Source organism: Macaca mulatta, chromosome 19, assembly GCF_049350105.2.
Source record: "Macaca mulatta isolate MMU2019108-1 chromosome 19, T2T-MMU8v2.0, whole genome shotgun sequence".
Taxonomy (NCBI): Eukaryota; Metazoa; Chordata; class Mammalia; order Primates; family Cercopithecidae; genus Macaca; species Macaca mulatta.
The window spans coordinates 44,042,501-44,066,919 of NC_133424.1; the positions used below are offsets into that span (position 1 = coordinate 44,042,501).

Genomic DNA, 24,419 nt, shown 5'->3' on the forward strand with positions numbered 1-24,419 from the left:
TTTAAAAAAGCTAATTATTAGGTGATTCTTTGTGTGTAACAAAGTTTTAGAACCACTGCCTTTACTGCCTTTTATAAATCCTTTGTAATTCCTTGAATTGCTTAATATCTTTCTTATAAGAATAAAAATAACCAACATTTTTGAGTAATGATTATATCCAGGCACTGGGCTAAGTGTTCTATGTACATTATCTCATTTGATCTTTAAAACAGTTCTTGGAGGATGGTGGTGGCATCTCTGGTACATAAAATCAGAAGAAACATAAAACGTCATTCTGACTTTACATTTTATTTTTTTCCTTGCTTCCAAGTTTCTCCTCTTTCCCCACTTTCTACAGCTTTTCCTACAATTTTCTTTGCAAAGCCTAAGAAAGATGTAGAAAGGACAAGATGATAGGGTAAGATGGGAGCCAGTGAGAGGGCGCTAGGGTCAGCAGAGTGAGGAACAGTAGTTTTATAGTAGCTGAGACCCACTGCATTAGCTCATGCCTGTAATCCCAGCACTTTGGGAGGCCAAGGCAGGAGGATCGCTTGAGCCCAGGAGTTTGAGACCAGCCTGGGCAACATAGCTAGACCCTCTCTCTATAAATTTTTTTTTTTTAAATCGCTGGGTGTGGTGTGGCACACCTGTAGTCCTCGCTTCTCGGGAGGCTGAGATGAGAGGATCCCTTGAACCCAGGAGTTCAAGGCTGCAGTGAGCTGTGTTCATGCCACTGCACTCCAACCTGGGTAACAGAGAGAGACCCTGTCTCAAAAAAATGAAAATGAAACAAAGATAGTATCTGGCTGTCCCACGACTGCCTGTGAGGGTGTTGGTGTACCAGCATGTGTTGTGCCCTCTCTGTGCCAGACTGTGCTAGACGCTGCACACTTAGGATCCCTGTCCCAGGAGCTTGTGTTCTGGCTGGGGAGACTGATTTGTCTAGGGATGGTGGTGTCGTGACAGACAGTGCGGTGGTGAGCACAGGTCATTCTCAGTGGCACCTCTGTGCTTTGAGTCTGCACCAGTGCAGCTGACAGTGTTGAGAAGAGCGTGTTGCAGGATACGGTGGGATCCTCACCCCCAGAGCAGGGCCAGCGCCAGGCGCCCCATCATCTGCATCACATGTTCCATATGTAGTGTGAGAAACGTCCAGTGTATGGTTTACAAAATGCTGTTGGTGTGCTAGCCTCAGATTTTTATGTAATGAAGTTGCATCTGTTCGCTGTTCCAGACCTGCCAAGAAGTGGGACAGTGCAGCTATTCAGTACTTTCAGAACCTTCTCAAAGGTAAGCCAGTGCCTGATCACTGCAGCCTGCCTGGAAGTGACACCCACAGAGGCCCAGGTTCTGCTGCTGGAGGGGGTTGGAGATGCCCCTGTTGGCCAAACAGCCCTCCTCAGAGGAGTTCCCTAAGCTACCTGGGGCTTCTTCCAGCTCAAGTGCCACAGTAACTCTGCCCCTCTAGTGGCTGTGGATGTCAGTAATTGACAGCTAAGATCAGCAGGGGGCTGTTTGTACAAGGGAACCCTTACACAGTAATAAGGCTTGCCTCTTTGTTTGCATAAAAGCTGCGGCGCTGCAAAATAAATTCATGTGGATCTTATTGGACCAGTAATTGATGAAAAATCTAGCATTTTTAGTGAGCAAGAGATAGTAAATGGATATTTATTGTGTAATATTCATTACTGCTAATTTAAGATGAATAAAATGTCTTCAGCTGTTCTTTTTATTTTATATCAGTGACTATAAACAGTGTATTTTGTGGGATCTGTCGTGACCCCTGGCAGTCAGATACCTGGTTTCAGTGAGAGGGTTGGTGGGTGGGAAATGCCTGGGGTGCTGCCTGGTACCTCGTTGGGTCCTGGCCCCTCTCCTGTGCTGTGCCATTGTCTGGGTAGAGGAGGAGCCAGATCCTTTGACCTGGGAGCGGTGGGAGGCTGGGAGGTCACTGGGACTGGAGTTTTGGCCCTGTGGGCCACGGGGGCTGCTGGGAGATGAGAATGCGAGTCTGGAGGAGGCCGGCCATCTAGTCCTCAGTGGCTCAGGCAAGTGACTTAGCCTCTGAGCCTGGTCTCCTCACCTGTGATGTGACCACTGTACTTACCTTGAAGGTAGTGGTAAGAACTCAGCGAAAGAAGGTTTCTAAAGGACTTAGCACAGCGCCCGGTAGGTGGCAGTGATGCTGCTGCTATGGGGTTTTGAGTCTCTAAGGGAGTAGCTGGGTGCTGCACTCCGTGGGGCTTTGCAGGGTAGAACGGACCTCAGATGAAGGCCTGGCACTGGAAATCTGGGTTTGGGAGGAGTGGGGGAGAAGAGAATACCAGGAACTATGCTTGAGGAGGTATTCACAGGGTGGCACAGGAACCTGTTGACAGGGACAGGACTCCTGATCCACTCCGCAATCAGGAGTGCTTTTTCCTAACATGCTCCCCCTGGTCCTGCCCGAGGAAGCCATTTGGGCACTCTTAAGTGGTTAGCAGAGGTTACTAGGTGAGAAATAGTCATGATTGTTTCAAATATACTTTTAACATCAGCTAATTTGTGTTTTCATTTATGCTGTTTAGCAACTACCCAGGTGGAAGCCAGATTATGTGCTGTGGAAGAAGATACATTTGAGGTTTACCTTTATGTAACTATAAAAGATGAAAAGGTAAGTGAAAGAATTGTATTTTTAAAATATTTCATCGTGATTTTAAATTTTACTTTAATAAAACAGAATAAATGCCAAGAAAAACACTGTAGTTCATACAGCATAGAAATTGTCTTAATCTCTTAAGGTCTACCTTAGACCTGAAGTTAGCTAGGTCTGTATTTTCTTCTTTTGATTACTTTAAAAAATGACTTTGGCATTTTATTTTAAAATGGCCAAGAAATTGTTCCTATAGTGATGAGCATGAAATGTTGTATTCTTCTCAGGGAACATGATTTTTATAAATATGCTAATTTGCTGTAGCATTAGTTCACTGCCTTTCCCCCTAGACATTCTCACTGTATGTAACATGTGCTTACTGTAAAGAATTAAGATCGGCCGGGCGCGGTGGCTCAAGCCTGTAATCCCAGCACTTTGGGAGGCCGAGACGGGCGGATCACGAGGTCAGGAGTTCGAGACCATCCTGGCTAACACGGTGAAACCCCGTCTCTACTAAAAAATACAAAAAACTAGCCGGGCGAGGTGGTGGGCGCCTGTAGTCCCGGCTACTCGGGAGGCTGAGGCAGGAGAATGGTGTAAAAACCCGGGAGGCGGAGCTTGCAGTGAGCTGAGATCCGGCCACTGCACTCCACCCTGGGCGACATAGCGAGACTCTGTCTCAAAAAAAAAAAAAAAAAAAAAGAATTAAGATCACAAGCAGAAAGAAAGTGGACATCACATGTGAGCAGCCCCTACCTCTGCCAGGTGCCAGCTGCTAGCATTTTGGCCTCTGCCCTCTCTGAAGGATGGCTCAGGGCATAGCTCAGCACTGGGCAGAAGTGGATAGAAGGGGCACATCCAGGACTGCTCAGAGCCCCTGGAGGGTACCTTAACCATGGATTTTTTAAAAATTGTATTTTGAAATAGTTTTAGACTTACAGAAGAGATGCAGAAATAGTGCAGACATTTTGGGAAATGCTTTGCCCAGGTTGTCCTGATGTTAACATAGCACAAAACCACAGTACAGTTTTTAAAACCAGAAAAGTAACATTGATAAAATACCACTGAAAACCTGCAGACAGATGAATGTTGCCAGTTTCCCCGCTGATTTCCTTTCTCTGATCTAGGATCTGCTCCAGCACTGCGCGCCCCCCCGCCACCGCACCTGTTTGTCATGTCTCCTTCCCCTCCTCTGGCCTGTGACAGCTCCTCAGTACTTCCATGCCTCTCATGGCATTGACTGCTTTGGAAGAGCAGTGGCCAGTGGTTTTGTAGAATGTTCCTCAATTTGGTTTGCCTGATATTTTTCATCATTGTATTAAGGCTGTGCATTTTTGGCAAGAAGACCACAGAAGTGGTACTGTGCCCTTCTCAGTGCATCCCAGCAGGGGTTTATGACGTCAGTATGTCTAATTACTAGTGATGTGAATGGTTTTTTCCCTTCAACTTTTAAGTTCGGGGTACATGTGCAGGACGTGCAAGTTTGTTACATAGGTAAATGTGTTCCATGGTGGTTTGCTGCACAGATCATCCCGTGACCTAGGTATTAAGCCCAACATCCATTAGCTATTCTTCCCTGATGCTCTCCCTCCCCCCTCTCCACCCCCTGACAGGCCCCAGTGGGTGTTGTTCCCCCCAGTGTCTATGTGTTCTCATCATTCAGCTCCCACTTATAAGTGAGAACATGCAGTGTTTGTTTTTCTGTTCCTGCATTAGTTTGCTGAGGATAATGGCTTCTAGCTCCATCCATGTCCTTGCAAAGGGCACAATCTTGTTCCCTTTTATGGCTGCATAGTATTCCGTGGTGTATATGTACCACATTTTGTGATGTGGATGTTGATCACCTGGTTACTGTGGTGTTTGCCAGGTTTTTCCTGTATAGAGGTGTTATTTTGTCCCTTTGAAATTAGTAAGTATCTTGTGGGGGCCTACTTTGAGGCTGCAGATAACCATTCCATCAATGATTCTTGGCTGTGAAAGATATCACTGTGGTGTATACGTGTTTCATCTTTCCCTCTACATTTTTCTCCTCTCCCCTCCCCTCCTGTCTGTCTCTCTCTGTCTCCTAGGTTGGAGTACAGTAGCACAATTGTAGCTTGCTGCAGCCTCAACCTCCTGGGCCCAAGGGATCCTCCTTCCTCAACTTCACAAGTAGTTGAGACTACAGGTGTGCACCACCACGCCCATGTAATTTTTTGTGGAGACGGGATTTCATTATGTTGCTCAGGCTGGTCTCAACAGGCAGTCTTCTCGCCTTATCCTCCCAAAGTGCTGGGATCACAGGTGTGAGCCACCACGCCCAGCCCCTTCTGCATTTTTAATTTTTATTATTTATTTATTTATTGTTTTTGAGATGGAGTCTTGCTCTGTCGCCCAGGCTGGAGTGCAGTGGTGCAATCTCAGCTCACTGCAACCTCTACTTCCCAGGTTCAAGTGATTCTCCTGCCTCAGTCTCCTGAGTAGCTGGGATTACAGGCACACGCCACCACGCACAGCTAATTTTTATGTTTTAAGTAGAGACGGGGTTTTACCAAGTTGGCCAGGCTGGTCTCAGACTCCTGACCTCAAGTGATCTGCCCGCCTCAGCCTCTCAAAGTGCTGGGATTACAGGCGTTAGCCATCACGCCTGGCCCCCTTCTGCATTTTTTTTTTTTAGACAGAGTTTCGTTCTTGTTGCCCAGGCTGGAGTGCAATGGTGCAATCTTGGCTCTCTGCCGCCTCCGCCTCCCAGGTTCAAGCAATTCTCCTACCTCAACCTCCAGAGTAGCTGGGATAACAGGTGCCCACCACCACACCCGGCTAATTTTTTGTATTTTTAGTAGAGATGGGGTTTTACTATGTTGGCCAGGCTGGTCTCGAACTCTTGACCTTAGGTGATGCACCCGCCTCGGCCTCCCAAAGTGCTGGGATTACAGGTGTGAGCCACCACGCCTGGCCCCCTTCTGCATTTTTAATTGGAATTTTATACCAAAGAACCCTCCCTCCTCCCCCGTATATTAATTATTCGATAATTTGCATTAATATGGACTTTTGGAAATGTATTTTATTTGGGGAGTTCTAATCTATGACTATCATTATTGCCTTGCTCACATTGCATTGGATTCTGGCCATTAGATGCTCCTTCAAAGGGGCTTTTGTATACTTTCAGTGTGCCCCATCATTACTTGAACCCTCTTTACTCTCTGTGCCACAATGTTTATCATTTTGTTATTTGCCAGCCCTAGCCCTAGAATCAGCCACTTCTTTTTTTTTTTTTTTTTTTTTTTTTTTTGAGATGGAATCACTCAGGCTGGAGTGTACTGGCGTGATCTCTGCTCACTGCAAGCTCCGCCTTCTGGGTTCATGCCATTCTCCTGCCTCAGCCTCCTGAGTAGCTAGGACTACAGGCGCCTGCCACCACGCCTGGCTAATTTTTTGTATATTTAGTAGAGATAGGGTTTCACCATGTTAGCCAGGATGGTCTCGATCTCCTGACCTTGTGATCCGCCCGCCTTGGTGTGCTTGTTCCAACTGGAGTGTCATGATCATAGGTCCTCTCAGCAGAAAATATTATGAAATGTATGTATGTACTTATTCCCATGCACACACAAATCTATATTTCTATATCCATCTGTACACATATTAAGAGCTTTGATACTTCTGATTTGAATCCAGTACCATAGGGTTCATTCTAACTCTCTCCTTTCCTTATTTATTCATTTATTTTTTTGAGACAGGGTCTTGCTATGTTGTTCAGGCTGGCCTGGAATTCCTGGGCTCAAGTGATCCTCCAGCCACACCCTCTCAAGTAGGTGGGACTATAAGCACACACCACCATGCCTGACCCCTTATTCTTAACCCCCTTCTCCAACAGTGAGAAACCTACTCTATTTGGCTACAGTCTACGTATTTGACTCATCCATGTATTTACATTAAGTAATTTCAGGATTGCTAACCCACACTCCTGTGAAAACAAAATTTGTATTCAGCCTTCACATTATGCAGCCAAAATACTGTCTGCCAAAGTTACTTAGGTTGTTTTTTCTCTTTCGCATCTTCTTCAGTGTGATTATGTTATTCTTTTGTAATGGGGTTCATTTGTTACTGCTTATATTGCATTTTGGATTCCCCACATCCTGGTTCATTTTACCTATGACTTTTTATTACTTATTTTGTAACTTAGTAAAAATACCAAAATCGCCCAAAGGTTTGGCTTACACCTGTTTAATCCCAGCACTTTGGGAGGCTGATGTGGGTGGCTTGCTTGAGCTCTGGAGTTTGAGACCATCCTGGGCAACATGGTGAAACCTTGTCTCTACAAAAAATACAAAAATTAGCTAGGTGTGATGGCTTGCACCTGTAGTCCTAGCTACTTGGAAGGTTGAAGTGGGAGGATTGCTTGCGCCTGGGAGGCAGAGAATGCAGTGAGCCAAGATGACAGCACTGCATTCCAGTCTGTGTGACAGAGTAAGACCCTGTCTCAAAAACAAACAAAAAAAACCCCACCAAAATATTGGCTACAGAACCAATCATTTTTTTAAAAAAATTTCATACTTAAGAGACCTATCCTGTAAGGACCAGTCTTATAAGACATCTCTTTTTAAAATAAATTCTGTATAAACTTGCTTTCTTCTTGCTTTTCAAAAGTAGGTCTCTTTCTAACCATGTAGGTTGTATGCTGATAATGACTCTATTTTTTTTTTTTTCTTTTTTTTGGAGACGGAATTTTGCTCTGGTGGCCCAGGCTGGAGTGCAATGGCGTGATCTCAGCTCACCGTAACCTCTGCCTCCTGGGTTCAAGCAGTTCTCCAGCCTCAGCCTTCCCAAGTAGCCGGGATTACAGGCATGTGCCACCACGCCCGGATAATTTTGTATTTTTAGTAGAGATGGGGTTTCTCCATGTTGGTCTTACTTTAAAGTGCAGCAGGCAGGGAGGTTCGTGCTTAGCCGAGAGAGCTTATAGTGGATGTATGAGATCATAACTGCCAGAGGAAAAGCATGTAGGCCAGCAATCCTTTACCAGCTCCCAAAGGTGGCACCAGGGTATGTCCCAGGGTGTTTTGTTTTTTGGTCTGGCTTCTTTCATTTGGCAAAATTATTTTAAGATGCATCCATATTTGTTCCTTTTGTTGCCAAGTCCTCTTCCATTGTGTAGGATATACTATAGTGTATTTACCCATTAACTCGTTGATGGATATTTGGGTTGTGGCCATAGGGCCCTTATAGATATATCCATGTACAAGTCTTCCTGTGGACCTGTGCTTTCATTTCTCTCAAACATTACCTAGGAGTCAAACTTTTGGATCATACTGTAGGTGTTAAGAAACTGCCATATTGTTTTCCAAAGTGGTAGACTATTTTACCTTCGCCTCAGCAATGAGAGTTCCAGTTCCTCCATGTCACTTGTGTAAACATTCTGCCAAGTGTGCAGTAGCACCTCATTGTGGTTTAAATTTGCATTTCCCTAATGACTAATGATGGTTTTATATGCTTATTTGCAATCTTCAGAATTTGATGAAGCAGACATTCAGATTGTTTGCACATATTTTAATTGTGTTGTTTTCGTTTTATTGAGTTTTGTGAGTTCCTTATATATTCTGGATACATGTCATCTGGATACTTGATTTTAAAATAATTTTGCCTCATCTCTTTATTCTCTTGAAGAGCAGAAATTTAAAATTCTGAGCAAATCCAGTATAACAGGTTTTCCTTTTATGGTTCGTGTTTTGTCTCTGTCCTCCCACCAGGTTTTTGCCTGGCCAGGTAGTTTTAGCACTACAGAGCTTATGTCCGAGAAAACGCCTCTTGTGTTTCTCACAGGTGCTTCTGTTTTTCTTCCTCAGGATTGGTGGGAAGTAATTGGCTTACCAGAGCAGGAGTCAAATCTGTTTCGATCAGATTATGTTCTATAAAATAATTTCTCTGAAGATAGAACTTTGGGGTTAAGTTTGGAATATTTCCTTTAAAACTGCTTGACTGTATTTGTCTCATTCACGAAATGTTTAAAATTTTACAGGTTTGTGTTAATGATGATCTTGTTGCAAAGAACTATGCTTGTTATATATCACCTACGAAGAATAAAAACCTTCAATATTTAGAAAAACCAAGATTGAATATAAAATCAGCACCCTCCTTCAATAAACTCAATCCGGCACTTACACTCTGGCCAATGTTTTTGCAAGGAAAAGACGTTCAAGGAATGGAAGGTGAGTAGATTCTCATCATATCAATTTCCCTTACATTGTTTTATTAGTAATCTTAGTGTATAGGTATAAGTTGTACAGACTTTTCCCCACATGGAGACAAAGACTTGGACTCTGTTTAATATTTAAAGTTTAATCCTGATGAGGCTGTGACAGATTTTGAGGTCCTAAAGTGCCACAGTTTGTGTTTATTAGACCAGGAAAAAAACTGCCCTCAATTTCTTATTAACATTGAGTTATGTTGTTAGAAGTCCAAATGTTTGTAATTTAGAGATACTAACAAAACAAGATTTTGAGTATTTAGACTTTTAGATACTTTTAAAAAGAGCTATTTATCACAAATAACCCTTAGCATGAAAATATAAGAGCTAGTCACGGACTGTGGAAACAATTTCTGACATTTCTGTCCACACCTGATTTTTAGTCCCCTCGCCTTGTGTCCCTTAGTCAGGTGTCCTGTAACCTCAGAGCAAAAGCAAGAGCAGAAGTAGTGTACTAACAAGTTCACATTTTTATTTGGGGTTTTATTTCATGCTTTAATTCTGAAATTTATTCTTTCTATCAGATTCACATGGTTTAAATTTTCTGGCACAATCTCTGCAGCATACATGGCGCAGGGGTATTGTCGGTGACCTCAGGCCAACAGCCACAGCACCGGGTGAGTTCTGCTAATGTGGTTTATTTCATAGGCAGCATGAAAAAAGTATTCTTAGCTTTTTAAAGATTAGAAAGGTTGTCTAGAAGGGCTATGGTAATTCTCTCTCTTTTCTTAATTTAGTGTAACCAATCTGTGATGTAGATGCTGAAAGAGATCACGTGTCCTGCATTTCATACTTAGAAATTTTACTGTCATGTAAATAACATAACAGGCACCTGTTCATGTGCAGGACTGATTTTTTTCCAGCCTAGCCATTGACCAGTAATCATTATCTGTCCTCAGAGTGTACATATGTATTTATGATTGATTTTTCACTTAGGCAACAGGATGCGTAAAAATAGGGAAGACATGCTTATGAGGGCAGAAATACATAGTTTTTAATTCCAGTCTTCAAGATATTTTATGAATTGGAATTGCTGGGTGAGGGTGAAATGTGTCAGCCCCGTTGATGCCTGGCTCACCCTCTGTGGTGGTTCCTCCACCATTTCACTCTTATGCTGGATGTGTGTCTAGGAAGGCCTCACTTCATGTCTTGGATAGGTTCTTGGAAACTGACTTCAGTGAAACAAAGTGAAACGAAGCAACCTTAAGCAAAGCAACTTAATTTGAGGGCCTACTGTACTTTGTTTCCCTTAAATCCATGGTTTCCAAGAACCTATTGATGAGTCAAGTAAGGACTTACTGATACCTGTGGGTGTAATATTTCATGTGCATCTGTAGTAAACCACAACTACATTAAAGCTTTAGCCAACTAAAACATTCCCTGTACTTTAAATTATTTTCAATTACTTTGTTAATGTTGCTCATCATAGAGAAGGAAGGATGCAAAGGATTTTTCTCAGCCACTGTGCCAACCAGAGAGTCCTTCATGGCTGGCAGTGCCCACCCTGTCCCCGACCTGGGCCTTGCTCAGCCCTGGGCCTGGCCGCTGGAGGCTCCCTACCCACTCGGCCCACCTGTGCTATAGATTGTATCTGCATTTGGCGGTTCCCAAGCTCTTGTCCTGTGTCCAAGAAGAATAAGGTTATGCTGCCAGTTAGAAGAGTGAGGATGGGCAGAGGAGAATTTTATGGAGTGATGGAACAGCTCTCAGTGTAACCTCATTCTTCTTGGACAGGTGGTTTCTGTCTCAGTGTGGCCAGGCTGGAACTTTTTATGGACTCAGAATGGAGAGTGTATGCTGATTGGTTAGTGAATATGCAAAAAAGGTTAAACCAAACACACCACTCAAAGGTGGGTATGACAGTGTAGAAAACCAACTAGGAGAGGGTAGGTGTATATGAAATAAGTAGGAGGTAGAGATCAATCAGAGGAAAAAATGCCAAACAGGAAGACAGTTTCTCAATCCAGTGTGTATATTACCTGAGACTTGTAGCTGAGCTTTAAACTGGTTTCTGCTTGAAAATTGGGTTTCATCAGGGACCCACCCCTACCTCCCTAGGCATTTGACTGCCTTTTGCTGCTATCAATAGCCCAAATTGTAAAAACCTGTCATCTCACTGCCTACTTTTTAAAATTGTAGAGTCGGGACTAGGTGCAGTGGCTCACACCTATAATCCCAGCACTTTGGGAGGTCAAGGCTGGCAGATCACTTGAGGCTGGCATTTCAAGAGCAGCCTGGCCAATATGGTGAAACCCCATCTCTACTAAAACTACAAAAATTAGCCGGGTGTGGTTGTGCATGCCTGTAGTCCCAGCTACTCCGGAGACTGAGGCTGGAGAATGGCTTGAACTGGGAGGTGGAGGTTGCAGTGAGCCAAGATTGTGTCATTGCACTCCAGCCTGGGTGACAGAGTAAGACTCTGTCTCAGAAAACAAATAAAATAAAATAAAATAAAATAAAATAAAATAAAATAAAATAAAATAAAAGGCCAGGCACGGTGACTCATGCCTGTAATCCCAGCACTTTGGGAGACCGACACAGGTGGATCACCTGAGGTTAGCAGTTTGAGACCAGCCTGGCCAACATGGTGAAACCCCGTCTCTGCTAAAAATACAAAAATTAGCCAGTCATGGTGGCGTGTGCCTGTAGTCCCAGCTACTCAAGAGCTTATTTGCTACATGATGAAATGAGAAACTAGAATGTAAAAAGGAGGAGTGAACCCTGTAGACTCTTTTGCATTGAAGGTAAGGGTGGCAACACAGTGTGGAGAGAACAAGCTTGGGGCTAGAAGCCAGGAGATATGTGTTCTAATCCTGAGTCCACCACTGGCTTGATGGGAGCCTTGACCTTCCAAGAGCCTGCATCTGCCCATCTGTACATGGAGTGGGAGGTAGGGGAAGACTAGAAGGCTCCTGGAGTTCTAGCATGTCTCCGTCTGGGAATTTTTTTTTTTTTTTTTTTGAGACAGGGTCTCGCTCTGTTGCCCAGGCTTGATTGCAGTAGTGTGATCACAGCTCACCGCAGCCTCAACCTCCTGGCCTCAAAGGAGGCTGCAGCAGGAGAATCACTTGAACCCAGGAGGCAGAGGTTGCAGTGAACCAAGATTGTGCCACTGCACTCCAACTTGGGTGACAGAGTGAGACTCTGGCTCAAAAATAAAAAATAAAATAAAATAAATAAAATAAAATAAAATAAAATAAAATACCTTTCTTTCCGAAGTTTTCCAGAGGGTATTTGTATAATTTTTATTTCACAGAAATAGGATCCTACTATACATACCTCTTTGTAGTGTATTTTACTTAGTATATGGCTGAACCCCTTTGTAGGTCAAATATATCCGGTAGAATGTGTTTAAGGACATAGACTCTGATGTGAGACTGTCAGGGTATCAGGCTGCTTCCTTCTCTGGGACATGGAGAGGTGTCGTTCCCATCCCCCTGGGAGTTGCTGAACTGGGCCATCGTGCAGTGTGCTTGGCTCAGCGCCTGACCTGTGGCAGCCGCAGCACATGTGGCCTCTGCCCCAGATTCTCATATGCCTCTTGTAGGGGATCCTCAGGTGAGAATTACAGCAGAAGGTAGAACCTGTTGTTGATGGGAGTGTATTCTTTCCGTTTATGTTCTTTTTCCATTGGAGGAATAAAAATACCAGGCACTACATCATTGTGTTTAATTATCGCGTGGCTTTCCATTGCGTGATACGTCAAAATTACTTTCAGGAGTCCCAGCTTGCTGGGCAGTAATTGTTTCCTGCTTATTACAGTCAGTACTAGAATGAACTATGCTTATCTTTGAAAAGGAAAAGGTTATGGTGAACAAAAACAAAAGAAAAAGATAATGTGAGGTGTGACTTGAATTGGCGTGTAAAAAACAGAATTATTAGATGTTACTTTTCTAAGTATAGATTTCCCTTTCCTTTAATTATTGTGAGAAGGTACTTAAGTTATATTTCAGTTAGTTTTTGGTGTTTCTCTTTGAAGTTGCCTAATATTTTTAAGAATCAAAGTATAATACTTTGCTAATACTTGATTTGCTAATACTTGATCAAACAATCACATATTACAGAAGGGCTACAGTGAAAAATAATTTTTTTTATTTGCAACCTCTTCTTACCCCAGAATGTCCCCTAGAGATAAACTCACTTTTTAAAGTTATTTATTTTGGTAGTTATCTCCAGATTTTAAAATAATTAGGTATATTTTACTGTTACTAGGCTTGTTAACTTTAGACATTGTCTTGATTTCTAGGGCAAGTTCGCTCTCATGCCCCTAACCCATATTCATTCATTCATCAGTTATTTATGAAGCCCTCACTGTCAGGTGCTTTTCTAGGGATTCTTAGGAGGGAAACAAAGTCTCTGCTTCCATAGAGTTTACATCCATCTTCTCAGTACATTTTTTATTTTACAATAATTACAAACTTACAGAAAAGTTGGAGAGTATTACAAATTACTTTTTCCCCAAACCATTTGAGAATAAGTTACTAACCTGATTCCGCAATACTTGAGTTTTTCCTAGAAAGGAGGACATTCTCAAAAATATCCACAATACAATGATCAGAGTGTGAAGATTAACATTGAATATTGTGATCATGTAACTCCCAGGTACCATTCAGATTTTGCTGATTATCCTAATACTCCCTTTATAGCAAAGAGACGTCGTTCAGCATCACTTGTTTCATTTAGAGAACACGTTTCTTTAGTCTTTCCTCTGGGACATTTCCTGGGTCTCCTTGATTTTCATGACCTTGCTCTTTGGAAGATTACAGACATGTTATTTTGCAGAATGTGTTCTGGATTTTGGTCATTCTAATAGGGGTGTAGTGGAATATCATTATTTCAATTTGCATTTCTCTAATGACATATGACGTGAGCATCTTTTCATATGCTTATTTACTGTTGATGTATCTTCTCAGATGAGATGTCTCTTCAGGATTTCCTTATTCATTTATTAATTTAGAGATGGAGTCGTGCGCTGTCAGCCAGGCTGGAGTGCAGTGGTGTGATCTCAGCTCATGGCAACCTCTGCCTCCCAGGTTCAAGCCTCCTGCCTCAGCCCCCCGAGTAGCTGGGATTAAGGTGCCCACCACCATGCCTGGCTAGTTTGTATATTTTCAGTAGAGACGGGGTTTTACCATGTTGGCCAGGCTGGTCTCGAACTCCTGAGCTCAAGTGATCCACCTACCTCAAATGATCCGCCTGCCTTGGCCTCCCAAAGTGCTGGGATTACAGGCATGAGCCACGCACTGTGCCTGGCAAAAATTTGCCTATTTTAAATTGACTTATTTGTCCTCTTATTGTTGAGTTTTAGGAGTCCTTTGCATATTTTGGATAACAATCCTTTTTTTACATGTGTCCTTTGCAAACATTTCCTCCCAGTGTGTGACTTGTCTCTCATTCTCTTGACAATATCTTTCACAGAGCAGAAATGTTCAGTTTTAATGAAGTCCAGCTGATCAGTTGCTTCTTTCATGGATTGTGCCTTTGGTGTTGTCTCTAAAAAGCCATCGCCGGCTGGGCGCGGTGGCTCAAGCCTGTAATCCCAGCACTTTAGGAGGCCGAGACGGGCGGATCACGAGGTCAGGAGATCGAGACCATCCTGGCGAACACGGTGAAACCCCATCTCTACTAAAAAAAAAAAAAAATACAAGAAACTAGCCAGGCGAGGTGGCGGGCGCCTGTAGTCCCAGCTACTTGGGAGGCTGAGGCAGGAGAATGGCATAAACCCGGGAGGCGGAGCTTGCAGTGAGCTGAGATCCGGCCACTGCACTCCAGCCTGGGCAACAGAGCGAGACTCCATCTCAAAAAAAAAAAAAAAAAAAGCCGTCGCCATACTCAGGGTCATCTAGGTTTTCTCCTGTGTTATTTTCTAGGAGTTTTGTATTTTGCATTTTTCATTTAGATCCATTTGAGTTGATTTTTGTGAAGGGTATAAGGTCTGTGTCCAGAGTCATTTTTCTGCATGTGGATGGTTCCAGCACCATTTGTTGAAAAGAGAAGGTTGTGTTTTATTAGAGAAATCTTACATACTGTTTTGAAAGGAAGCTCATTGACACTAGAGAAGCTTTTGGGAGCTGGCAAGCTCTGATTGGTAGGTGATGGCAGTAGGTAAAACTAATCTTAAAGTCGTGGCAGGTTATTTCAGCAGCTACCAGGTAAAACTGGTGTTGGGATTCTGGCAGTGCACCTCAACAGAGGGGCGAAGAAGGTGCTCTGTGCCTCGAATACTTTTCCTCTGGCCTCTCGACTCTGATTTAGTTGGAGATGAAAGAATGACCTAGTTTGTATGATTAACCTTCACAGGACTGTTGGGTTTAAAGTGATTATTTATATACAGTCGTGTGTTGCTTACTGATGGAATGTGTTCTGAGAAATACATCATTAGGTGATATCGGTGTGCAAACATAATAGGGTGTACTTACAGCAACCTACGTGGTGCGGCCTACTACACATATAGGTGATATGGTATAGCCTATGGCTCCTAGGCCACAAACCTGTACAGCATGTTACTGTATTGAATGCCGTAGGCAGCTGTAACACAATGGTAACTATTTGTGTTATCTAAATCAATTTAAACATAGAAAAGGTAGTGATTATGGTATGATGTTGCTAGGCAATAGGAGTTTTTCATCTTCATTAAAATCTTTTGAGACCACCATCGTATACGTGGTCTATCGCTGATGGAAGGTTGGCATGTGGCACGTGACTGGAGTTGGATTACTGTCTGCCAAGCCTATTACCGTCTTTGATTTATTGCCCTTGTTTTTTTGTTCATCTTTTGACTTCTACTCTTCTTCTACCACTTGTGGTTTTAATTGGTTATTTTGATACCATATAAATGGGCCTTTAATGATGTGGTAGGAGGGGTAGAGAGAGGGAAATGTCTAGAGCCCTGTGATTAGACTCAGTCTTCTAGGGAGCCTGTACCCTTGGGCTGCACGCTTCTCAGGTGCCCCTCCGCGTCCCTCACCTCCCACCTTATGTGGGACAGAATGGCTGGAAGGGGCTAAGTTGTGTTATTTTCCTCCCCCACCAGAAGGCTTAATCAAACTGTATTTCCCTTCCTCTAGGTTAGATAGGTTCTGATAAACTCCAGTAGTTTCGGCTCTGGTTCAATACTTTCTCCTGAGGTCACGTCCTTTAGGAAGGAACAGCACGCCCTTTATATTTCCAAGTAGTTACTTTTCCCCTCTTCCTGTTGAAGCACAAGGTGATTTTCCTGTGGTATTCACTGTGAGAACCTGCTGGAGCTCCAGGAGGTAGAACTCACAGAAGTGTGGCACGCAGCCCCCCACCCTGGAGTTTTAACTAACAGAGGTGTCCACATTGACCCTCCAGCAAATTGTCAGTTACAGTTCAGGTTTCCCACCTCACTCCTGGTCCCATAGAAGTTTCTTCTGGGTTTCTGCCCCTGTCCGTTCTGAGTTTCTGTCCACCTGTCATTCTCTCCAGTGCTGGGTTGGCAGTTTGCCCTGTGACCTCACTTTAATGGACCTAGGAAGAGTTCCTGATTTTTCAGTGTGTTCAGCTTTTTACTTGTTGTTAGGATAGAGTGATAACCATCAAGCTTTTTACATGCTTGACTGGAAAGTGGAAATTATACTAAATTTTAAAGTGTAAGATTGACAAGCCTTGGAGATTCTAATTGCTTTTCTTGTTTTACTTTATATTGTCCATCTGCAATGGACTCACTGCAAGCTCCTCCCCCCAGGTTCATACCATTCGCCTGCCTCAGCCTCCCGGGTAGCTGGGACTACAGGTGCCCACCACCACGCCTGGCTAATTTTTAATATTTTTATTAGAGATGGAGTTTCACCGTGTTAGCCAGATGGTCTGATCTCCTGACTTTGTGATCTGCCCACCTCAGCCTCCTAAAGTGCTGGGATTACAGGCGTGAGCCACCATGCCCGGCTATATTGTCCATCTTTATAGACTCCTTAAGTTGTTCCAGATTCTCATTTATGGAACCCTATATCTGTATGATTTGAATATCTATAGAGACTCCTGTTATGATTCAGCTGTGATCTCTCTTGGAAAATATTCTGTGTACACCTTAGAGGTATATGTGCTTTGCTGTTGTTGGGTAGAATGTTACAGAAATCTTAATTAGGTCATACTGGTTGATAGCATTGTTCAAATCTTCTTTATCTTTATTGATTTTCCATGAACTGTTCTGGCAATTATTGAGAAAGAGGTTTTGAAATAGCCAACTATAATTGTTTTGTTTTCTCTTTCCAGTTCTGTCAGTTTTTCCTCCATGTATTTTGAAGGTCTGTTATTTAGGTGCATGAAGACTTAGAATTTTTATGTCCCCATGATGAATTGCTTACTCAGTCATTGTTAAATGGCTCTCTTTATCCCAGATAGTATTCTTTGCTCTGAAATCTACCTTAATATTAATATAGCTGCTCTAGATCCATTTTGATTAATATTAACATATATCTTTTCATGTCCTTTTAGTTTTAACCTATTGGTGCCTTTATATTTAAGGGGGAGTTCTTGTAGGGAGCATATAGTTGTGTCCAATCTGTCAATCTCTGTCTTTTAATTGGAATATTTAAGTCATTTCTATTTAATGCAATTTATTTAAAATTTTTTATCATTTAAAATTATTGTGGGCACTTGGTAGGTATATATATTTATGGGGTACATGAAATATTTTGATACAGGTATGCAGTGTGAAATAAGCACATCATGGAGAATGGGGTATTCATTCTCTGAAGCTTTATCCTTTGCATTATAAACAATCCAGTTATATATTTAAGTTATTTAAGACTTATAATCACCCTGTTGTGCTATCAAATAGTCGGTCTTATGCTTTCTAATTTGATATAATGTATGATGTTGTTGGCTCTTAATCTAGCATCTTGCTGTTAGTTTTCTGTTTGTCTCATCTGGTTTTTGTTCCCTTTACCCTACTTTTTGCTTTCTTTTGGATTAAGTGCCTTTTATGTTCCATTTTAACTCCTTTGTTAGCTTATTAGCTATAACTTTTTTTTTTTGAGATGGAGTCTCACTCTGTCGTCCAGGCTGGAGTGCAGTGGCATAATCTTGGCTCACTGGGTTCTGGCGATTCTCCTGCCTTAGCCTCCTGAGTAGCTGGGACTACAAGCATGTGCCACCATGCCTGGCTAGTTTTTATGTTTTCAGTAGAGATGGGGTTTCACCATGTTGACCAGGCTGGTCTCGAACTCCTGACCTTAAGTGATCCACTGGCCTCAGCTTCCCAAAGTGCTGGGATTACAGGAACGAGCCACCATGCCTGGTCAGCTATAGTTTTTTGTTTTGTATGTTTAGTGGTTGCTTTAGGGTTTAGAGTAAACATCTTTACTTCTCATAGCCTACCTTCAAGCAGTATTAGGCACTTCATGGATAGCATGAGGAACTTAGCAGTAGCCTCCTTCCATTTCCTCCCTCCTGGCCATTATGCAGTTATCATGCATTTTATTTATTTATTTATTTATTTATTTATTTATTTATTTATGTTTGAGACAGAGTTTTGCTCCTGTCACCCAGGCTGTAGTGCAGTGGCGCCATCTCAGCTCACTGCAGCCTCCACCTCCTGCGTTCAAGCGATTCTCCTGCCCCAGCCTCCTGAGTAGCTGGGACTACAGGTGCACACCACTACGCCCGGCTAATTTTTGTATTTTTAGTAGAGATGGGGTTTCACCACGTTGATCAGGCTGGTCTGGAACTCCTGACTTCAGATGATACACCTGCCTCAGCCTCCCAAAGTGCTGGGATTACAGGCATGAGCCACTGCACCCAGCCTGTTGTCATGCATTTTAATTCTACATTTATTAGAAACCCCACAGTACCTCATCATTTTTTATTAAGTAGTCAATTCTTTCTCTCTTTTTTTGAAAGAAGAAAGAAGTTGAATTCTCTAACATGTCATAAGCATGCAGGCAGGTTATCAGAGTCTGTGCTCTTTCTGTCTTGTTGGCCTTGCCATCCTGAAGGTTTTGCCTCTATCCTCCTATTCCAAAATGAGTTATCACTGTGTCTCCCTTCCAGCCAGCTGGGGGGCAGGGGGAAGAGGTGAAGGGCACAACTCAGAGGTTGCACATGGTGCTTCCTCTCTCATTTCTTTGGCCAGAATGTTCTTGGGCAGCCATGCTTAGTGGGGGATGAAGCTCTGGGAGAGGGTGTCCTTCTTTTGGATTGCCAGGCTCCCACTAAAAATCAGGGGTTCTGTTACCTCAGAATTAGAAAACTGCAGGCATGGGCCATATCTGGCCTGCCGCCTATTTTTGTACAACCTGTAAGCTAAAAATGATTTTTCCATTTTTAAATAGTTGAAAAAATCAAAAGAGAAAGAATATTTTGTGATGCATTAAAATTATATGAAATTGTAATCTCAGTAGTTATAAATAAAGTTTTACCGAACATAGCCGGACTCATTTGCTTACATATTTTATACAGCTGCCTTTGCGCTGTTGCAGCTGAGTTGAGTGGTCGCGCCCCACGCCACCTGTCCCACAAAGCCCACAGTATTTACCAGCTGGCGCTTTGCAGAAGGAGTTTGCTGACCCTGATCTGGAGCAAGGACTGAATGATATTCCAGGATAACTAACAGACCCTGCCACACTCCCCAGCACAGAGACGACAGATTTTGTGTGTCCCTTTAAATTTTAATTCTATTTTAAAGAGATTTTTAAGATAAGAATATATATATATATATATATATATATTTTTTTTTTTTTTTTTTTTTTTTTTTTTTTGAGACGGAGTCTCACGCTGTTGCCCAGGCTGGAGTGCAGTGGCGCTATCTCGGCTCACTGCAAGCTCCGCCTCCCGGGTTCCCGCCATTCTCCTGCCTCAGCCTCCTGAGTAGCTGGGACTACAGGCGCCCGCCACCACGCCCGGCTAATTTTTTGTATTTTTAGTAGAGACGGGGTTTCACTGTGGTCTCGATCTCCTGACCTTGTGATCCGCCCGCCTCGGCCTCCCAAAGTGCTGGGATTACAGACTTGAGCCACCGCGCCCGGCAAGAATATATATTTTTATATTTACCTTCATATTTATCATTTTTGGTGGTCTTTATTCTTTTTTTTTTTTTTTTTCAGAGACAGGATGTTGCACTGTTGCCCAAGCTGGAGTGCAGTGGTGTGATCATGGCTCACTGCATCCTCAAACACCTCAGCCTCCCGAGTTGTAGGGACTAGGCACACACCACCATGCCTGGCTAATTTTCAAAATTTATTTAGAGACAGGTTTTCATCATGTTGGTCAAGCTGGTCTCAAACTCCTGACCTCAGGTAATCGGCCTGCCTCAGCCTTCCAAACTGCTGGGATTACAGGCGTGAGCCACTGCGCATTGAGGCCTTTCTTTGGCTTACTTTGCTTGGATGGAGCACATCCATGCCCTAAGGGCAGGGTATGTGGGTGCTGTTTCTCAGCTCTTGAGACCTGTTACTCTCATTGGAATGGCAGGGGTGGCCTTCTGGATTGCAGATCACTTTCCTCATTACTTATGACACTGCACATGTTTTCATGTTCCTGTTGGCAATTTGTCTGTTCTTTGTGAAATTCCTGTTTACATGTTTTAAAACTTAGGTTTTCTTATAATAAATTTTGAGAGTTATTGTTCTTTATTTTATTTTTTATTGAGACAGAGTTTCCCTATGCTGGCCAGGCTGGTCTCAAACTCCTGGCCTCAAGTAGTCCTCCTGCCTCGGCCTCCCAAAGTGCTGGAATTATAGGTGCAAGCCACTGTGCCTGGCTGAGTTTTTAAAATATATTCTGGAGATGTCGTTTGTATTATAAATAAATTTCCTGCTAGTCTGTGGCTTTTCATTTTCTTAATGGTATTTTTCAGAGGAGAAGTTTTTGATTTTTTTTTTTTTTTTTTTTTTTGAGACGGAGTCTTGCTCTGTCACCCAGGCTGGAGTGCAGTGGCCGGATCTAAGCTCACTGCAAGCTCCGCCTCCCAGGTTTACGCCGTTCTCCTGCCTCAGCCTCCCGAGTAGCTGGGACTACAGGCGCCCGCCACCTCGCCCGGCTAGTTTTTTTGTATTTTTTAGTAGAGACGGGGTTTCACCGTGTTAGCCGGGATCGTCTCTCGATCTCCTGGCCTCGTGATCCGCCCATCTCGGCCTCCCAAAGTGCTGGGATTACAGGCTTGAGCCACCGCGCCCGGCCAAGTTTTTGATTTTTGATGAAGTCTAGCTAATCACTTCTTTTTGTTTTAGGATTTTATGTCCTATTTAAGAAAACTTTGCTTTCTCTATGTTTTCTACTTTTGGCTTTTACATTTAATTCTAGGATCCATTTCAGGTTAGCGATGTGAGGTAAGGGTCGGGATTTGGTTTTGTTTTTTCCATGTGGGCATCCAGTTTTTCCAGTATATATTATTTTGTATTTGTGGAGCTACATCTTCAAGGTAGATTCCTGGCAGAGGGGTTTCTGGCCAAAGAATGGTTTTATCTCTGTTGCCAGATCCTGTGGGTACTGTATCATCTGGGAGTCTCATGGGAATCTAGGAGACTGCCTGTTTGCCCACGCCTCACCAGCAGAGAGTTTCAAGTTTTTGGATCTTTTTCAGTTTGCAGTGAGAAATAGTATCTTAGATGAGTTTCCATTTGCATTTCCCTTATTATGAGAGCCACTTATGATTCTTTGACAAGTCACATACATTTATTGTGATTTTTTTTTTTTTTTTCAGACAGAGTTTTGCTTTCTTTGCCCAGGCTAGAGTGCTGTGGCCTGATCTTGGCATACAGCAACCTCCGCCTCCCGGATCCAAGTGATTCTTCTGCCTCAGCCTCCCAAGTAGCTGGGATTACAGGCGTGTGCCACCATGCCTGGATAATTTTGTATTTTTAGTAGAGACGGGGTTTCTGCATGTTGCCAGTCAGGCTGGTCTCGAACTCCCGACCTCAGGTGATCCACCTGCCTCAGCCTCCCAAAGTGCTGAGATTACAGGCGTGAGCCACTGTGCCCAGCCTTATTGTGATTTAATGTATATTTGGACGTCTTTTCATTGTCTCATTTTGTGGGGTATTTTTGGGTTTTTTTTGTTTTTTTTTTTTGTTTTTTTTTGTTTTTTGTTTTTGTTTTTTTAGACAGAGTCTCACTCTGTCACCCAGGCTGGAATGCAATGGCTCACTGCGGGCAGTGAGATCATGGCTGACTGCAGCCTCTGCCTCCCAGCTTCAAGCGATTCTCCCACCTCAATCTCCCAAGTAGCTGGGATTAAAGGCACGCACACCTTGCCTAGCTAATTTTTGTATTTTTAGTAGAGACAGGGTTTCACCATGTTGGCCAGGCTAGTCTTGAACTCCTGACCTCAAGTGATCTACCTGCCTTGGGCTCCCAAAGTGTAGGAATTACAAGCGTGAGCCACCACACCTGGCCTCATTTTGTGTTTTCTGTTGACCATAATTTTTCTTTCTATTTTCTTTGTTATTTTCTGCCTCCTCTTGAATTGACCATTTTCCCCCCTCTTCCTTTTTACTCTTAGAGATATTGCATTTCATTTCTCTTAGTCTTAAATTTTATATGTACTTATACTTTCTAATGGAGTTTCAAGGTAATCATTGTCTGTCCTCACATCAATAACGTCACCTTTTCTTTTCTAAACTCCTCTTTTCATTTCTGTTCTAATTTCTAGAATTTTAATTTAACTTGTTCTTTTGTAAATACATTTTGCAGTCAGTTTTTCTTTAAGTTCTTTGGAGTGGAATTGCTTGGGTTCGAATCCCAGATCTGTTATTTACTACTGAATAAACATGGGCACGTTATTTCACGTTTCTGTGCTTGCTTTTCCTAATCTGAAAAGGGGGAAATAATTGTGCCCATCGAGAAATCACATGGAATTCAATAAAGTACATGGTACCTATCACATAGAATTGAATCAATTCATATAAAGCATTTAGAATAGTTCTCGATATAAATACTAAGTAGATGTTGATTATATAATTAATATTATTGTACTACTGGTTTATTTTTCTCCTTCCCCAAGTATATACTTTGTAGTTCTTCTAGTAGGGGAGTGTCTTTGTTCACGTTGCTGTAAAGGAATACCTGAGACTGAATAATTTAGCAAGAAAAGAGGTTTATTTGGCTCACAGTTGTGCAAGCTGTGTAAGAAGCATAGAGCTGGCATCTGCTTATGGTGAGGCCTCAGGAAGCTTCCAATCATGGCAGAAGGGGAACAGGAGCTGCATGTCACCTGCAAGAGAGGAAGAGAGAAAGGGGAAGGAGTGCTAGGCTATTTATTTATTTATTTATTTATATTTTTTGAGATGGAGTCTCACTCTGTCACCCAGGTTGGAGTGCAGTGGTGCAGTCTGAGTTCACTGCAGCCTCTGCTTCCCAGGTTCAAGTGATTCTCCTGCCTCAGTCTCCCAAGTTGCTGGGACTACAGGTGTGCGTCACCACGCCTGGATAACTTTCATATTTTTAGCAGAGACAGCGTTTCACCATGTTCAACAGGCTAGTCTTGAACTCCTGAGCTCAAGTGATCACGTACTTCGGCCTCCCAAAGTGCTGGGATTATAGGCATGCCACTGCACTTGGCCTCTTTGGTTTCATGAATACTTCTTTTATTTCTTGGATATTTTAATTAAGTTGATTTGAAAAGTCCTTTTCAGACAGATGTTTTATCTTCATATCGTCAGATGTGAATATTTCTTTCCCAATCTCCTTTTTTTTTTTTAAACTCTTTATGATAGCGTTGAACTACTTTGTGGACTTAGTGATTTTTGTTTGAGAGCTTGTCTTGTATGAACGTTTCTCTCTTGGTGAATTTTAGCTACCGCCTCCATTCCTGGTTCCAGAGTTTATCTTTTTGGCTAAAAGGTTGTACCCTGATAATGTAATTCCAAACCGGAAGACCACATGACATGCAGACTTGGGTTCCAAATTACTTTAAAGAAGGGTGAGGGCAGTTTATAATATCATTTCACATTTCTAGTGCTGCTGCTTATTTCAGTGACTAATAGGTGAAAGGTGTCTCTTGTCATTTCAATTTGTGTTTCTTTTATTAATAGTAGGACACTTTTCTAGAATGCCTCTGTATTTCCCTAATACATGATTGCTGGGTAAAACAACAGCCATTTTATAATGCTCATGGGTTCTGTGGTCAGGAATTCAGAACGGGCATGGCAGGAGGTTTTGCCTTTGTTCCACACTGTCCAGGGCCTCAGACAGGGAGACGTGAGGGCTGGCGGTAACTAAGCAGGGGCAGTGATCCGAGGACTCAGGCACGTTCTGGCAGTTGATGCTGGCTTTTGGCTGGGTCCTCAGCTGGGGCTGTCATCCGAAATACGCCGGCAGCCTTTCTGTGTGGCTGCTTTCCCAGAGCGTCATGGCTGGGCCTCAAAGGTGAGTGTCCAAGACAGCAGATCCCAAGTATGCGGCCTTTTGGTAACGTCGCTTTAGAAGTCACACAGCACCACTTCCATGTTGGTTATGAGCTCACCAAGGTTCACAGGAAAGGAACACAGAGCCCAGCTCTTGGCAGGAGGCAGAGTCACGTTGTGAGAAGAGCCTGTGTGTTGGGAGATGTTGCCATGGTCTTCTGAGGGAAATGTCATCTGAAAAATTGGGAAAATACTGTTGTGTTCCATTATTAGTCAGCTG

The 24,419-nt window shown here is 42.9% G+C and overlaps 1 protein-coding gene across 6 annotated transcripts in view; it reads left to right on the forward strand.

The window, feature by feature from the left end:
* The window catches only part of TDRD12 (tudor domain containing 12), a 106,722-nt gene that overhangs the window by 24,005 nt on the left and 58,298 nt on the right, over window positions 1-24,419 (forward strand). For all 6 annotated transcript variants that reach the window (XM_077982052.1, XM_001087212.5, XM_077982053.1 and 3 more), the window contains 4 exons: window positions 1,214-1,269; window positions 2,547-2,632; window positions 8,607-8,796; window positions 9,359-9,451. In XM_077982052.1, the coding sequence (XP_077838178.1) occupies window positions 1,214-1,269; window positions 2,547-2,632; window positions 8,607-8,796; window positions 9,359-9,451 (425 nt within the window). The remainder of the gene's footprint in view (window positions 1-1,213; window positions 1,270-2,546; window positions 2,633-8,606; window positions 8,797-9,358; window positions 9,452-24,419) is intronic.